Source organism: Anolis sagrei, chromosome 2, assembly GCF_037176765.1.
Source record: "Anolis sagrei isolate rAnoSag1 chromosome 2, rAnoSag1.mat, whole genome shotgun sequence".
Lineage (NCBI taxonomy): Eukaryota > Metazoa > Chordata > Lepidosauria > Squamata > Dactyloidae > Anolis > Anolis sagrei.
In genome coordinates, this window is record NC_090022.1 from 23952227 (window position 1) to 23969461 (window position 17235).

General features: G+C 42.0%; 1 protein-coding gene across 1 annotated transcript in view; it reads left to right on the forward strand.

The window, feature by feature from the left end:
• The window catches only part of GNL1 (G protein nucleolar 1 (putative)), a 53507-nt gene that overhangs the window by 3588 nt on the left and 32684 nt on the right, over positions 1–17235 (forward strand). Inside the window, exon 2 of the mRNA XM_060759359.2 lies at positions 15744–15912. Within this exon, the coding sequence (XP_060615342.1) occupies positions 15744–15912 (169 nt within the window). The remainder of the gene's footprint in view (positions 1–15743; positions 15913–17235) is intronic.

Here is a 17235-nt window from a genome sequence, read left to right on the forward strand (position 1 = left end):
TCTGGCCTGAAATGGTTGGATAATGACATTTGTAAGGCAAAGGATTATTCTCTCATTGCAAAGCATTGAAGTGTCTGCTGGGTTTCTTTGTACAGCAAACATCTGCAGTGCAGTTATATCATCCTCTCTTTCTCTCCCACCTGTTTTAATAGAATGTCATCTTCTCCAATATATCTGGAACGGCTCATCCATGTCTGCCACTGTTAGGGAGAAAGAAATAAGAAAAATGTGTAACCATTTGTTCTCACTGTTTTTAATCCTGAATTGTACATCTCCCCAGAAGTGTGCAGACATATCAAATATATATATATATATATATATATATACACACACACACACACACACACACACACACACACACTCAAAATTATGGCTAGATTGTCAAGTGAGCTTGCTTCCACAGGAGGAATTTATGGAAGAGAAGGTATGCACGTTGCACTGTAGAAGTCATGCAGTTTGACAGCACTCAAACTGCCATGGCTTGATGCTGTAGAAGCATGGGATTTGTAGTTTGGTGAGGCCCCAGCATGTTTTAGCAGAGAAGGCTAAAGACCTTGTAAAACTACAACTCCCATTATTCCATTGCAATGAGCCATGGTAACCAAGGGGTGCCAAACTGCATTCATTCTATAGTGTAGATACAGCTCAGTGGACAACTTTAAACCATTTGCTTTCTTTCATAGAGTTAATGTGAGAATAGATGTGTGTTAACCACAGGGGGGTTGTGGTTTTGAGTTTTTAGAAGGATAGATAAAATAAAAATGTAATTGTCGAAGGCTTTCATGGCTGGAATCACTAGGTTCTTGTGGGTTTTTTCGGGCTATAGAGCCATGTTCTAGAGGCATGCCTCTAGAACATGGCTCTATAGCCCGAAAAAACCCACAAGAACCTAAAAATGTAATTCATAAAAGAAAATTGGGGTGATGGGAAAGTTGTCAAGATCAACAAAATAGCCCACTTATATAGAAAATAATGCTGGGGAAAGTGGAAGGCAAAAGGAAGAGGGGCCGACCAAGGGCAAGATGGATGGATGGCATCCTTGAAGTGACTGGACTGACCTTGAGGGAGCTGGGGGTGGTAACGGCCGACAGGGAGATCTGGCGTAGGCTGGTCCATGAGGTCACGAAGAGTCGGAGACGACTGAACGAATGAACAACATAGAAAATAAATAAGTACAGCGAATAATATGACTTGAAACTTATTATACTGTTCAAATTCACAGTAATCACAAATGATATTGTATGGGTTTTTGTACAATCACTCTGAAATGGTATCGACGTCGTGTGTTCTTATGCCGAGTTGAACATGAATCAAATTCACAATAATCACAAACAATATTGTATGGATTTTGTAAAATCACTCTGGAATGGTATGGACGTCGTGTCGTCAAGATCTCAGCTTATTAAGATTGTCAAAAATAATTACTCTTGCCAATAAGATTGTTGCTGGATTGCAATCTTCTTCATCCCTTGTTATCTACCAGGTTGGCAGGAATTGCAGCCTGATATCTGGAGGCCTGCATTTGGGTGCATTTGCCCTGTAGAATTAACTTTAAGTTCCACGACTCAGTGCCATGGGATCATGGCAGTTGTAGTTTTGCAAGGCATTTGTTATGATATTATGTATAATACTGTATATTGTATAGGCTGTCCCCAAGTTATGAACAAGATAGGTTCTGTAGGTATGTTCTTATGTCGGAACAAGTACATTTTTAAGTGTAATTCCAGCCTATCTATATATGAGCTTTGGATAGCATAGGGAAGGGTTAACACCCTATGGTGTTTGTTTTGCTGTCTGATCAGAAGATTTCACCTCATTTTCTGTCCCTGTGATAATTGGATTTTGAAAAAAAAATGGATTGGTGAGAAAGCTTCAGTAAACATACCTTTTCCCCATGATAACTCTTTCAGGAGTGAATTTTCCTTCTGAGGGATAAATTTATCTCACTTCCTGTTGTCTCATCCCATTCTTAACTATGAGTCATTTGCAAGTCAGATGTTTGTAACTTGAGGACTGCCTGCATTTGTTGACAGCTTGGAAGAAGGTAAATCACTTATTTTCCCCTGAAGGTGCCAGGATAAAGTGATGGTTCTAAGGCAGTGGTTCTCAACCTGGGGTCCCCAGATGTTTTTGGCCTACAATTCCCAGAAATCCCAACCAGTTTACCAGCTGTTAGGATTTCTGGAAGTTGAAGGCCAAAAACATCTGGGGACCCCAGGTTGAGAACCACTGTCCTAAGGTATTAATGAGCCTTAAATACGACAGCCACCTTGATGTGTCAAGGTGTTTTATGTTGGTTGCAGAGAGCAATATGGAGCCCATCACACTTAACTGAGTCCAGCTGCTGTGTATGATAGATCATAAATCTTCTCCTTTCTCAGGACTGTTGATATAAGAAGGCTGCCAATCACCTTCTGGGTGACTTGCATCAGTTTGCTAGTCTGCAGACTGAATGTGAATTTACAGTCATTGGCAGGAAGAGAGATTCCAAAATTAGGAAGAACTTCCTGACAGTGAGAACTGTTCTGCAGTGGAATCTTCTGCTTCCTCAGTGTGGTGGAGTCTCCTTCTCTGAAGGTTTTTAATCAGAGGCCGGATGTTCATCTGTCAGGGGTGCTTTGATTGTGTGCACCTGCATGGCAAATAGGGTTATACTGGATGGCCCTTGGGGTCTCTTCCAACTCTATGATTTTATGAATCACATCCTGCAATTCTAAACACAGATTGACTGTTACTACAGCAGCATAATTGTGCCAGCAAAACACAGGAAAAGGACCAGGGATACAGAGACCAAAAAGGAAGTTGGGTACTAGATAAAAAGGCTGTTCAGAACTGATATATTTTGTTTGTTTGCCATTACCAATATCATAGATACAACAAAAACAATATTTTATTATGGTCCATAGTACTTACTTACTTACTTACTTATTTAGGCGATCCTTGGTTGTCTGAGTAGGATTGTCTTCCAAGATCGGTGTACTGGTGGTGGGTACGTAGGCGACTGTAGAGTCCTATTCTTGACCTGCATGTTCTCCCGCAGTGAGGGCATTGTTTTCCAAGTGGAAGGCCGTCCAAGTCAGGGTTGGCTTGATGCTCCTTCCTCTTGCACGTTTCTCTCTTTCGCCCTCCATTCTTGCCTCTTCAAATTCTGCAGCACTGCTGGTCACAGCTGACTGCCAACTGAAGCGCTCAAGGGCCAGGCTTCCCAGTTCTCTGTGTCTATGCCAGAGTTTTTAAGGTTGGCTTTGAGCCCATCTTTAAATCTCTTTTCCTGTCCTCCAACATTCTGTTTTCTGTTCTTGAGTTCGGAGTAGAGCAACTACTTTGGGAGATGGTGGTCGGGCATCCAAACAACATGGAGTTGGGCATCCAACAACTGCTTTGGGATACGGTGATTGGCCATTCGGACAACGTGGCTGGTCCAGCGGAGTTGTTGGTGGAGGATCGCTTCAATGCTGGTGGTCTTTGCTTCTTCCAGCATGCTGACGTTTGCCCGCTTGTCTTCCCAAGAGATTTGCAGGATTTTTCAGAGGCAACACTGATGGAATCACATGTGACGTCTGTAGATAGTCCACGTCTCGTAGGCGTATAGTAGAGTTTGGAGGACAATAGCTTTATAAAATGATTGTCCTCCCAACCCTACAGTCCATGGACCCATTGGTAAAACCAATGTCATAGAAAAAAAGTGCAACCATTGTGTGGTTGGCCCTTGGGGTCTCTTCCAACTATATGATTTTGCGAACCACATCCTGCAATCCTAAATACAGATTGACTGTAACTATAGCAGCATAACTGTGGCAGTAAAATAGCGGAAAAGGCCCAGGGATAAAGAGACCAAAAAGGAAGTTGGGCACTGGATAAAAAGTCTGTTCAGAACTAATACATTTTGTTTGTTTTCCATTACCAATATCATAGATACAACAACAACAAGAATATTTTATTATGGTCCATAGACCCATCAGTAAAACCAAAGTCATAGGAAAAAAGTGCAACCATTACCATGGGGTGCCAACAAAATTTAAGCCACTTGAGGCGAATCTACTCTGTAAAATTAATGCAGTTTGATACAACTTGAAATTCAATGACTCAATACTATTGAATCCTGGTTGCTGTGATGTGGTGAGGCACCAGCACTCTTTGGCAGAAAAAAAGAAAGACCTTGTAAGACTACAACTCCCCTGATTCCATAGCATTGAGCCATGGCACTTCAAGTGATGTCGAAGTGCATTAATTCTACAGTGGAGATGCACCTAAGGTCAAGGTGGCTGCCATAGTTAAGGTGCACATCAAATTATTTTGATGTATGTAGTGGAAAATCTCACAAGCAATTTGCAATTTCCAGACAGTCGTGGGGGGAAAAAAACCTAACCATTTACTGTTCTTGTATAACAGTCTCATTTGGCTAATAATAGGGCTAGCCTGGTCAATGCAGTTCCACATCCTGCATATGTACTCTGTTTTGTTTACTTGTGCATGTCCCTTCTTCTCTCCTTTCTGGATCAGATCCCATTAGAAACAGTCAGTGGTACGAGGCTTTTGAATCATTAGTAAGATTGTAACCTATCACATTAAAAACAACAGTAAGTCTGTCGTAGTGTTGTTGAGTCATAGGACATCGTAGCCGCATCTACACTAAAGCCATTCATCCCAGCTCAGGACTCTCATTTTTGATGCAGTGATATTTAAAAATAGCCACTGTGGTTCAGAGTACTAAGAGGTTTTCCTGTTCTCTGGAAGGTTTTGTTGACAGTGGCATCTTTGGCAGAGAGGAGGTGTGTTGAGTAAGCTGGAAGAGTTCATTAGGAAGCAGAGTTGTGGCAAAAAGGGGGGCATCTCCGTGAAAAGGGGAGATTGAAAGAGAGAGAGAGAAGATTTGTGCTCAGACTGCTACTGTGAGAACCGATCTGGAAACACTTTGAAAGAAAAGTGCTGAGCTTCGATGGCAGGCAGGCGTTAGGATGGAAGGCGAAAAGCTTTGTGGGGGGGATTTGAATTGTGTGCTAATGGTCCTGAAATAACACTGCGGAGAATTAAACAGGCAGCTGGCTTAAGTAAAAGTGTTTTGTAGCATTCCCATAAGAGAGTGTCACTCGATTGAAAACAGAAGCGTGCGTGAGGTCCCTACATTCTACATTGTCAAACAAATGCAGTTTGACTCCACTTTTAACTGCTATGGCTTGATGCGATGGGATCCTGGGAGCTGTAGTTTGGAGAGGACCCAGCGCTCTTTGGTGGAGGAGGCTAAACACCTTGCAAATCAAACTCTCAGGACTTCATTGCATTGAGCAGACCCGTAGCCAGGATTTTGATTCGGGGGGGGGGGGGGTGCTGAGTTTGATTCGAGGGGGGGGGGGGGCTAAGGATCTACCCTAGCAAACCTTTTGTATCGTTATCCCAATACCCCCATGCATATGGTATAGATTGAGCATGGTGATCAGATCATGATATGAATAAACATAACAGTTTAAATAATGTACCAGTAAGACCTTCTTGCGGGCTACCCTGAGAATTTGGGGGGGGGGGGGCTGAAGCCCCTCAAGCCCCCCCCCCCCCCCGGCTACATGCCTGGCATTGAGCCATGGCAGTTCAAACTTCTTAACTATGAGAGCTGTTCAGCAGTGGAACTCTCTGCCCTGGCTTGTTTTCTGCTGCCCTAGAGACTAGGACACGGAACAGTGGCTTCAAATTACAGGACATGAGATTCCACCTGAACATGAGGAAGAACTTCCTGACTGTGAGAGCTGTTCAGCAGTGGAACTCTCTGCCGCAAAGTGCAGTGGAGGCTCCTTCTTTGGAGGCTTTTAAGCAGAGACTGGATGGCCATCTGTCGGGGGTGATTTGAATGTGATTTTCCTGCTTCTTGGCAGGAGGTTGGACTAGATGGCCAACAAGGTCTCTTCCAACTCAGTGATTCTATGATATGATGTCCAGCTGTGTTAATTCTGTAGTGTAGATGCACCCCTGCCCCCAAAATATGACATATTTTCGAAAGAGCGAAGGAATAAAGTATTTTCGAAGACCTCACAACCTCTGAGGTTGCCTGCCATAGATGTGGGCGAAATGTCAGGAGAGAATGCTTCTGAGAATACAGCCCAAAATACCCACAGCAACCCAGTAAAGGAATGCAATATCATCCATTAGATTTCATCTTTGTAGGTTACTTTGTGTATTTTATTTTGCTTCTTTATGTATTTTATGTATTTTATTCTGATGAAATTTTGTTGCCTGCATTTTGTATTTTATTTTGCTGTATTGGCCTCATGTTAGCCGCCCCGAGTCCCCTTTGGGGAAATGGTGGCAGGGTATAAATAAAGATGATGATGATGATTACTATTATTGTTATTATAGTCATCACCACCTTCTTCATCATTGCTTTGCAAAACCTCAACCTAGAGACCTCATCACACTAGAGAATGAATCCACTTTAATTCCTGTAGCTGCGTCCTGCAGAATTCTGGGTTTTGTAGTTTAGGGAGGAGCATTTAACAGCCTCACTAAACTACACACCCCAAAATTCTGCAGGAGGCAGACACTAGATTTAAAGTGGATTCATTCACTAGGGTGATGAAGTAGCTGGTTATATAAGTCTGACTGTTTCACTGGCGAGTCTTTTGCGTGCTCTGAAATGCTGGAGTTTGGATCTGTTGTGTCGCCTGATAGTGGGAAAGGTGGTTAAGTGAAGAGTGCATGGGGTCAGAATGGCTAGGGATCCTTAATGAAATTCAGAAGCCTCCCTCTGCTTCTGGCCAATTCGTGCCCCTTCTGCTAAGTGGAGCTTGTCTGGGCCTCTCTCATTGATGGCTTGGTGCCCGCAGGCAAAACTTTCTTTATTAAAACAGGGGCTTATCCTACAAAAGCGGGTTTGTTTTCTTCCCTGCTGTGCCTTTTAACCTGTCTTTTACCAGGCTGCTGTTTTTAAAAGCCTCTAAATATGTTCCTACTAGATTTTTAGGTAGATTTTATTTATTTTTTCTTGGCTGTCTTCCTTTCCTCTTGTGGATTTTATTCCTGCTTAGCCACATGTCTTCTGCAAAAGGTAAATGTCCATATTGCAAAAGCAGATTTGACAACTCAGCTTCCCCTCCATCTGATATTCTGAAATTTACAACTGAGGGTTGCATCTACTCTGCAGAATTAATACAGTTTGACACCACTTTAATGACAATGGCTCAGTTTACAAGGTCTTTCTCTGCCAAAGGGTGCTGATGCCTCACCAAACTACAAATCCCAGGATTCCATAGAATTGAGCTATGGCAGTATTGTAAAACTGCATTAATTCTACAATATTACATCAAGGATAGACTACTGCAATGCGCTCTACGTGGGATTGCCTTTGAAGACTGTTCGGTAGCTTCAAGCGGTCCAACAGGCAGCAGCCAGATTTCTAACTGGGGCAGTGTACAGGGAGCATACAACTCTCATACAGCTCTACTGGCTGTCAGTCTGCTACTGGGCACAATTCAAAGTGCTGGATTTAGCTTATAAATCCCTAAACGGTCCCGGCCCAGCTTACCTGTCCAAACGTATTTTCCTCTATGACCCACCTCAGAGATTCGAATCTTGGGAAGCCCTGCTCTCGATTCCACCTCCCTCGCAAGCTCAACTGGTGGGGAAGAGACACAGGGCCTTTTCAGTGGTGGCCCCTCGGCTATGGAACTCCCTTTCTAGTGAAATTAGAGCAGCCCCCTCCCTCCTGACCTTCAGGAAGAAAATAAAAACATGGTTATGTGGCCAAGCTTTCAGATAGCAATGTTTTTAGTTCAATAAGGGAATGCGGATTTGTGAACAGACCAATGGAACGAGTACGGATTTGATTTTGGATGGCATGAATTTAATAACCTCACAACCTCTGAGGATGCTTGCCACAGGTGCAGGCGAAACATCAGAAGAGAATGCTTCTAGAACATGGCCATACAGCCCAAAAACCCTACAAGAACCCAATTAAATAACTGTTTTTAAATTGTGTTGTTTAATTATATTTATTTATTTCAAATATTTGTATCCCACCCTTCTCTACCCCTGAAGGGGGACTTAGGGTGGCTTACAGCCGGCAACAATTTGATGCCCCCCATATACAACAGATAAAACAACAGTTGCATCTATATAAATAAAAATGTAATGTTCATTTGTGGGATTAACATAACTCAAAAACCACTGGACAAATTGACACGAAATTTGGACACAATACACCTAACAGTCCAATGAGTGTCCATCACCCCTAAAAAAAAAAACACACACACACACACAGAACCCCAGCGGAGCAGACTTAAAAACCCCCAAAATATACCATATATACATATACACATACACTCATATACATATACACACATTCATATATATATGCACAAACACATGCAAATATACACATATATACACACATATACACATGAACACACAAATATACATATACACATTCACACATGTATGCATACATACATATATACATATACACATACACACACACATATACACACAGATATACATATAGAGAAGCACACACACATATACACAATATGCATGTACACATACAAACACACATATACACACACACACACACACATATATATATATATATATATATATATGCAAACACAAAACACATATGCACAGACTGGGCCACAGCAATGCGTGGTAGGGACAGCTAGTAATAAGTAAAACATTAAAATTAGATTAAAAACCATTTAAAATAGTGCAAATTGAATTAGTTGGCATGTTTAATGGGTGAGTTTTAATATAAATGCTATTGTTATGTTATTGTATTGTCAATGTTTTAATTTTATTTTTATGTACAAATGTCATTCTATGTACATATGGTTAGGTTTTTTAATTTATAGTTGTTTGCTTATATATCTTGGTTTACACATATATGTACAGCATTGAATTTTGCCATTATTATGTGGAAAACTGCTTTGAGTCCCTCAGGAGGAGAAAAGCGATTTAGAAATGCAGTAAATAAATAATAATAAATAATAGACACACCCTTAGTTTTAACTCCATATGTTTAGAATTGAGCAATGCTTCAAATGCCTGGTGGGGAAATTTCCCAACTGTTAAGGATTATATCTGGGCTTGTCTGTTTTGGCTTGGTCCTGGTTCATGCACTTATCCCCATCCGCTGCTGGTTACTAGTCCCAGATATCGTTCCCAGATTTTGATATCTATCATCATATTGCTAAGCTTATAAATCGCATTTGTTCAGCTGCAATCACAGTTCATGGGAATGAGAACTGAAAGGCCGGCTCTTGTTACTGGACCTGTGTTATGACTGTTCATTGCATATTATTATACATCTTATGTGGCTTTATTCTGAAAACAATGCTAAACATGTGGCAACTATCACAGATTTCCTCTTTGGAAACTTGAATTAACTTTGGCATCGATATTGTTGAATGCATGGTGCTGTGTTTGGAATGTGTATTTGTAATGTTGTTATGAAATGTGTTTTGAATTTGAAGGAAATTAAAAAACATAATACAAAACAACTGCACGGTAGTAACCTTATCTGTGCAATCCCAAATTGGAACACAAAGTGGCTAACAACATTTGAAAAATACAGTTAAAGTGTACAAAAGGTAAAAATTAAAACAATTTGTTCCAGATGTTTGTAAAAGATGAACTGGAACAAAAGTACATGCAACTGAGGGCCTTTTCACACAGCCGTATATCCCAGAATATCAAGGCAGAAAATCCCACAATATCTGCATTGAACTGGGTTATCTGAATCCACACTGCCATATATTCCCGTTCAAAGCAGATATGTTGGAAGGCCGGATTATAATTTGGAAAAAAACATGAATTCCTATGCGCACTGCACATATCTTATTTATAGTGCAAAAACACTTAAAACAATACAATAATTAAAATGAAGAACAATTTTAACAAATATAAACTTATTAGCATTTCAATGGGAAGTGTGGGCCTGCTTTTGGCTGATGAGATAGGATTGTTGTTGTTATTGTTGTTGTATGCTTTTAAGTAATTTCAGACTTGGGTTGAGCCTGAGCAAGGGCCGGGTAAATGACCTTGGAGGGCCATATCCGGCTCTCGGGCTTTAGTTTGGGGACCCCTGGGTTAAACCCTTGTGCTGGCAGGACTGTGGACCAAAAGGTCAGCCATTCGAATCCGGGGAGTGGGTGAGCTCCTGCCTGTCAGCTCCAGCTACGGGGACATGAGAGAAGCCTACCACAGGATGATAAAACATCTAGGCATCCCCTGGGCAACATCCTTGCAGATAGCCCATTCTTTCACACCAGAAGCGACTTGTAGTTTCTCAAGTCGCTCCTGACACTGAAAAAAAAAAAGATTATTGGAAACAAGGGAACATATGGACAAAGTATAGTTGTCACAAGGGGACTATGTGCCACTGTGCAGCTCTACGCAAACATATGGATCCGAATATAGCATGAACATATTGAGACAGTAGTATTCTTGGATTTGTTGTTTGTTGAATTTGTTGCTGTTGTGTGCCTTCAAGTTGTTTTGACTTCTGTTGCCTCTAAAATTAACCTACTAGGGTGCTTTTTTGGCAAGATTTATTCAGAGGAGGTTTGTTATTGCCTTTCTCTTCGGCTGAGAGAGTGTGACCAGCTCGAGGTCTCTGGCTGGGAAGGGATTCAAACCCATGTTTCCCAAACTCCTTCGTTCTATATCCAAGCCACTACACCATGTTGCATTGGAGAATGTGGATAGATAGATAGAATTAAAGGTAAAGGTTTCCCTTTCACATTAAGTCCAGTCGTGTCTGACTCTGGGACTCTGGAGGTTGGTGTTAATCTCCATTTCTAAGCCGAAGGGCTGGTGTTGTCCGTAAACGCCTCCAAGGTCATGTGGCCAGCATGACTGCATGGAGCATCTTTCCTGCTGGATCGGGACCTATTGATCTACTCACATTTGCATGTTTTTGAACTGCTAGGTTGGCAGAAGCTGGGGCTAGCAGCGGGAGCTTGCCCTCTTCCCGGATTTGAACCACCAACCTTTCAGTCAGCAAGTTCAGCAGCTCAGCGGTTTAACCCGCTTCACCACCGAAGACACCTATTACTATTATTACTATGTTTACATCACGCTCTTCTCACCCCGAAAGGAACTCAGAGCGGCTTTCATAATTTGGCACAATTTGATGCCGCAATTCAACAGTATACAAACAATACAATATATAACAGACTCATCATGTTTCCCAGATTTCCCAGACATGTGAATTCAGGTAATCCAATAAAACAGCTCCTTTAAAAAGACTCACCCAATACATGGTGAAAGGGACTTATTTCTCTATCTGTTCAAAGAAGTAGGTGTGTTATCTCTTGCAACATAAAAAGGAGAGAAGTTGGAGGAAGAAAAAAAATGTGGCAGCATTTTTAGGGCTAACTGGGTTGTGTTTTTTTCCTCCACGGATGTAAAACTTTTTTCAGATGTAGTATAGATGCTTTTGCAGGGTTATCCAAAATGATAACCTCCAATTCTCTGTTGGACTCTCTGTTGTGAGCCCTGTATAGCTTTCTATCTATGTGTGCGTGTATTTGCGGTACTTTCCACTGACCTCTCCCCCAGCCTGGTGAGGCAGATATGGGCTGGGAAAAGCTGATAGCAAGCTCATCCAGCCCTTCAGTGCAGTACTCCTACTGTTGAGCCCCTTTTTTCACTTTACTATGTCAAAGTCCCATAGAACATACTGTGTGTTGCAATATGGTAAAATGTCTGCTGCAGTGTGTAGGTGTGTTGTGTGTACATAACAAAAAACCTCTGGGTCTGTGTGAAATACACAATAAATCTTGTCTGTTGTCTGTTCGCCGCCCTGAGTCGACTTTGGGCTGATATGGGCGGGGTAAAAATGATAAATAAATAAATACATAATATGGGTTGCTGTGAGTTTTCCGGGTTGTATGGCCAAGCTCCAGAAGCATTCTCTCCTGACATTTTGCCCACTTCCATGGCAGGCATCCTCAGAGGTTGTGAGGTCCGTATGAAATTGGGCAAGTGAGGTTTATATACACTATTTTGGTTGCAGGTTTGCAGTATGCCGTAAGAAAGAGTAGTAAAGGGTTAAGGGAAAGGCAGTGGGTGGGGTCATGCAAATTCCACATCAATGGAAGTAGAGAAAGGAACCGTGGGATGTCCATTCCGGAGGAAAAACAGGATGAAATTGCCCTCAAATGAAAGCATATCTTGGGTGGTGGACAGTATGGTGTTTTCGTAGGACGTTGGCAGGGTTTGGGAGACATGATTCCCGCTGTAATCTGAAATGTCCTTGGAGGGAGGGCTTTTGGTGGCTCTTCAGCATTGTGGGTTATAGCTCTTTGTGGAGGTGGGAGGCTGTCTGTGTAAGTGTATGTGCCACATACACAATTTTCACTTTTATTATGTGTATAGATAGAATTGTGGCAAGTTCTTGGTGGTATGGGCATACCAAATCACCTTGTCTGTCTCCTGAGGAATCTGTATAAGGACCAAGTAGCAACAGACTGGTTCAAGATTGGGAAAGGCGTATGGCAGGGTTGTATACTCTCACCCAACCTATTCAACTTGTATGCAGAACACATCATGCAATGTGCAGGGCTTGATTAATGCAAGGCTGGGGTGAAAATTGCTGGAAGAAACATTAACAACCTTAGATATGCAGATGATACCACTTTGATGGCCGAAAGCGAGGAGGAGCTGAGGAGCCTTCTAATCAAGGTGAAAGAAGAAAGTGCAAAAACTGGGTTGCAGTTAAACATCAAAAAACCAAGATTCTGGCAAGAAGAATGATTGACAACTGGGAAATAGAGGGAGAAAACGTGGAGACAGTGATAAACTTTGTGTTTCTAGGCACAAAGATTACGGGCAGACGCAGACTGCAGCAAGGAAATCAGAAGACACTTACTTCTTGGGAGGAGAGCAATGTCCAATCTCGATAAAATTGTGAAGAGTAGAGACATCACACTGGCAACGAAGATCTGCATAGTTAAAGCAATGGTATTACCCGTAGTCACCTACGGATGTGAGAGCTGGACCTTACGGAAGGCTGAGCGAAGGAAGATCGATGCTTTTGAACTGTGGTGTTGGAGGAAAGTTCTGAGAGTGCCTTGGACCGCAAGAAGATCCAACCAGTCCATCCTCCAGGAAATAAAGCCCAACTGCTCATTGGAGGGAAGGATAGTAGAGGCAAAGATGAAGTACTTTGGCCACATCATGAGAAGAAAGGAAAGCTTAGGAAAGACAATGATGCTGGGGAAAATGGAAGGAAAAAGGAAGAGGGGCCGACCATGGGCAAGGTGGTTGGATGGCATCCTTGAAGTGACTGGCTTGACTCTGAAGGAGCTGGGGGTTGTGACGGCCAACAGGGAGCTCTGGCGTGGGATGGTCCATGAGGTCACAAAGAGCCAGAAACGACTGAACGAATGAACAACAACAAAATAGATAGAATATAGAAGATATATGGAATGTCCAGGGTGGGAGAAAGAACTCTTGTCTGTTGGAGGCAAGTGTTAATGTTGCAATTGGCCACCTTGATTAGCATTAAACAGCCTTGCAGCGTCAAAGCCTGGCTGCTTCTTGTCTAGGGGGAATGCTTTGTTGGGAGGCATTAGCTAGCCCTGATTGTTTCCTATCTGGAATTCGCCTGGTTTTTTTTTTTTTAGTGTTGTTCTTTATTTATTGTCCTGATTTTAGAGTTTTTTTAAATACTGGAAGCCAGATTTTGTTCATTTTCATGGTTTCCTCCTTTCTGTTGAAATTGTCCACATGCTTGTGGATTTCAATGGTTTCTCTGTGTAGTCTGACATGGTGGTTGTTAAAGTGGTCCAGCATGTATTTTAAAAAGCATAAATGAAAGGTTTTTGTGAGATACGTTGTGTCGCCATACATTTCGTTATTACCATTTATGTATGTGGTCCGTATCTTTTACAAGGGGTTAGGTAAATCTCCGGTTTGCTAGTAAAACTCAATTATTGTGTCTCGAAATGTCTCAAAAGCATGTCACCAACATGCAATGTTTGGAAAGCCCTGCCATAGTGTGCTTGTTGCAATTTCTTTTCCTGCAGAAAGAAGATCCCTTTTCCTGGCTCCTTCCAAGGTCAAACTGCGGGCTTTTTCCAGAGCCTACTGTATAAATCCCCAAAGCCGTTGAAGCCATCCTCTTCTCGCTGACTCCTTATGCCATCTTTCCCCCCCTGTGAAAGGCCCCTCTCCCTACACAGGAATGAATTCTGGAGTCGCTTTGTCTCCTTAAACGCACACCCACAAGCCCTGGATTCTTGCTTTCTCATCCCTCCCTGCTTTAAGCTGTCACGCTGCACACCCCAGCCAGAAATGCGGGTAGAGTCCAAATCTTTCCGGTTGCCAGGGTTCTTCTTTACTTAAAACCACGAAGGCCTGCTAGTTTCACACAGTCATGGCTGGAAGCAATTTCCCCTTTCTTTCATGTGACCGTACCCTCCGTTTGATCCTGCTCTCTCTGAAACTTGAACTGGAATTTAAGAGTTTTCGATTTTAAAGCTAATACTTATGGGGAACATAAGTCTTTCATGGGATATGTTGTGTTCCTATACATTTCATTGTTACAATGAATGTGTATGTCCATATCTCTTAAAAGGCAGTGGTTTTCAACTTTCCTAATGCTGCGACCCCTTGAAACAATTCCTCATGTTGTGGTGACCCCCAACCATAAAATTATTTTCGTTGCTACTTCATAACTCTAATTTTGTTACTGTTATGAATCGTAATGTAAATATCTGATATGCAGGATGTATTTTCATTCACTGGACCAAAATTGGCACAAATACCTGATGTGCCCAAATTTGAATAGGGTTGGGATTTTGTCATTTGGGAGTTGTAGTTGCTGGGATTTGTAGTTCACCCACAATCAAAGAGCATTCTGAACTCCACCAACAATGGAATTGGACCAAATTGGCACATAAAACTCCCACAACCAACAGAAAGTACTGGAAGGGTTTGGTGGGCATTGGAGTTGTAGTTCACCTACATCCAGAGAGCACTGTGGAATCAAACAATGATGGATCTGGACCAAACTTGGCACGAATTCTCAATATGTCTAAGTGTGAACACTGGTGGAGTTTGCGGGAAAATAGACCTTGAGATTTGGGAGTTGTAGTTGCTGGGATTTATAGTTCACCTACAATTAAAGAGCATTCTGGACCCCCCCCCCCCCATGAGAGCATTGGGCCAAATTTCCCATACAGAACCCCCATGACCAACAGAAAATACTGTGTGCATATTCGTAGATTACTAATCTAAGACCCTCTATCTAACTTTCTACATCTATATAATCTACAATTTTAAATGATTCAAAATCCCCGATCCATAATTGTGTATGGTTTTCTTTTTTATAACATGTAACAATGGTTCCCAATCCTTTCTGAAGTTGTTTTGACTTCTTACATCACATAGAACAACAATCTGTTTAGCACCAACTGTGGTTGGAATCAATCAAAACACTTCCAAAACACAGTTCCTGAAGCTGACTTGCTTAATGAAATCTCAGTATTAAATATAGTTCCCAATTCAGACAACGTACACACAAAAAGCCTGGTTGACTGAAAAATTCCAAGGTTTTCTTTTTGGTCATGTGTTGAGGGAAACATGTGAGGGAGAAATATAATGGTTTATTATAGGAGTGGATAACTTTTTTCAGTTTGAAGGTCAAATTTTAACTAAGGAAGGGTTGTGGGAATGGACACACATAACCATGACCATTCTCTACTTCGTGAAGTCAATCTGTCTTTTTGTTTTTTCCCTTTGCTTCCCTCCAGGCTTCCAAGATGGTGTGCGGTCGAGTTCAAACAGCCGGAGTGGTAGCCATGACAGGCATGAAGAGCACACAGACACATCCGACAGCGAGTCATTCTCCCTACAGGTCCGTAGGATCAACCAACAGCCTCAGATCCGCAAGCCAGGAGAACAGGGCTATGATCCCAACAGGTAATGCAGGGCATTTATCTGCATTTGGTTGAAGAGAGTACCAAAAGCAGAGGTGGAAAATTGGACAGACTTCCAGATGGTGTTGCACTGTAATTTACTGTATTCATGCCCAGAATTGTCACTGGTGAAGAATGCTGGTTGTTGAGGTTCAGGGTTGCTCAGCATCCACCCTGACCTGAGATCAGGCTGGATATCCTTATTAGGATGGATCCCAGGTCGGATTCATCAAGAAGCCTAGTCTCATTCCTTGAGGTTATATCTTTAGTGGGAGTGCTAGATGTTACTTTCTTCCCCAGTTTCAGTAGAACATTCAGATTTTCCATTCCCTTTCTGTGCTTTTTTTGGTATCAGATTCAAAAATCTTCCTGCATTTTCTAAGTTTCCTGTCTCTTGATCTTTCAAAGTTTGTCAAACTGATTAATTGTTTATTAATTTACTCTCCGTCCCCTGCGACGCATTGCTGTGGCCCAGTCTGTGTATACGTGTTTTGTGTGTGTATATGTGTGTTTGCGTATATATGTGTATGGTAGTTTTGCACATGCATTGTAATGTTTATTTTTTTGCTTTTAAAGTCTCTTCTGCTGTGTTTTTCAGTGTTTTTATGAGTGATGATCACGCATTGGCCTGATAGGTGTATTGTGTCCAAATTTGGTGACAATTTGTCCAGTAGTTTTTGAGTTATGTTAATCCCACAAACGAACATTACATTTTTATTTATATAGATCGGATGTATAAACCATTCTGAACTGGAGATTTAGGAGTAGGGTTCATTTAAACCAGCAAGTACAAAAAAAATTACAAGAGAGATAAATCTCTCATAAATCAGTGACTTATTACTCAAAAGACTGAAACCAATCTCAAGGCAGAGCATGGGACTTTGGGCATGCACTTGGTGAATATCTCAGATCCATGGGGAACAACTAGGAGATCTGGCATTTAGTATTTATTTATCGTGTCAGGCAACCGAACAGTTGTATTACATTTTTGACAGAACACACAAACAAACATACAAAAGACACAGAGTTTGCAAGCTTGGTAGTTGATTAGATGTCCTTTGACCAGTATCTGGCCACTTGGAGTGCTTCTGGTGTTGCCGCAAGAAGGTCCTCCAGGGCTCAGGTTGCATTGCAGCAGGTGGTCTGTAGTTTGCTCTTCTCCACACTCGCATGTTGTGGATTTCACTTTGTAGCCCCATTTCTGATGGTTGGCTCTGCATCTCGTGGTGCCAGAGCGCAGTCTGTTCAGTGCCTTCCAAGTCACCCAGTTTTCTGTGTGCCCAGGGGGGAGTCTCTCATTGGGTATCAGCCATTGATTGAGGCTCCG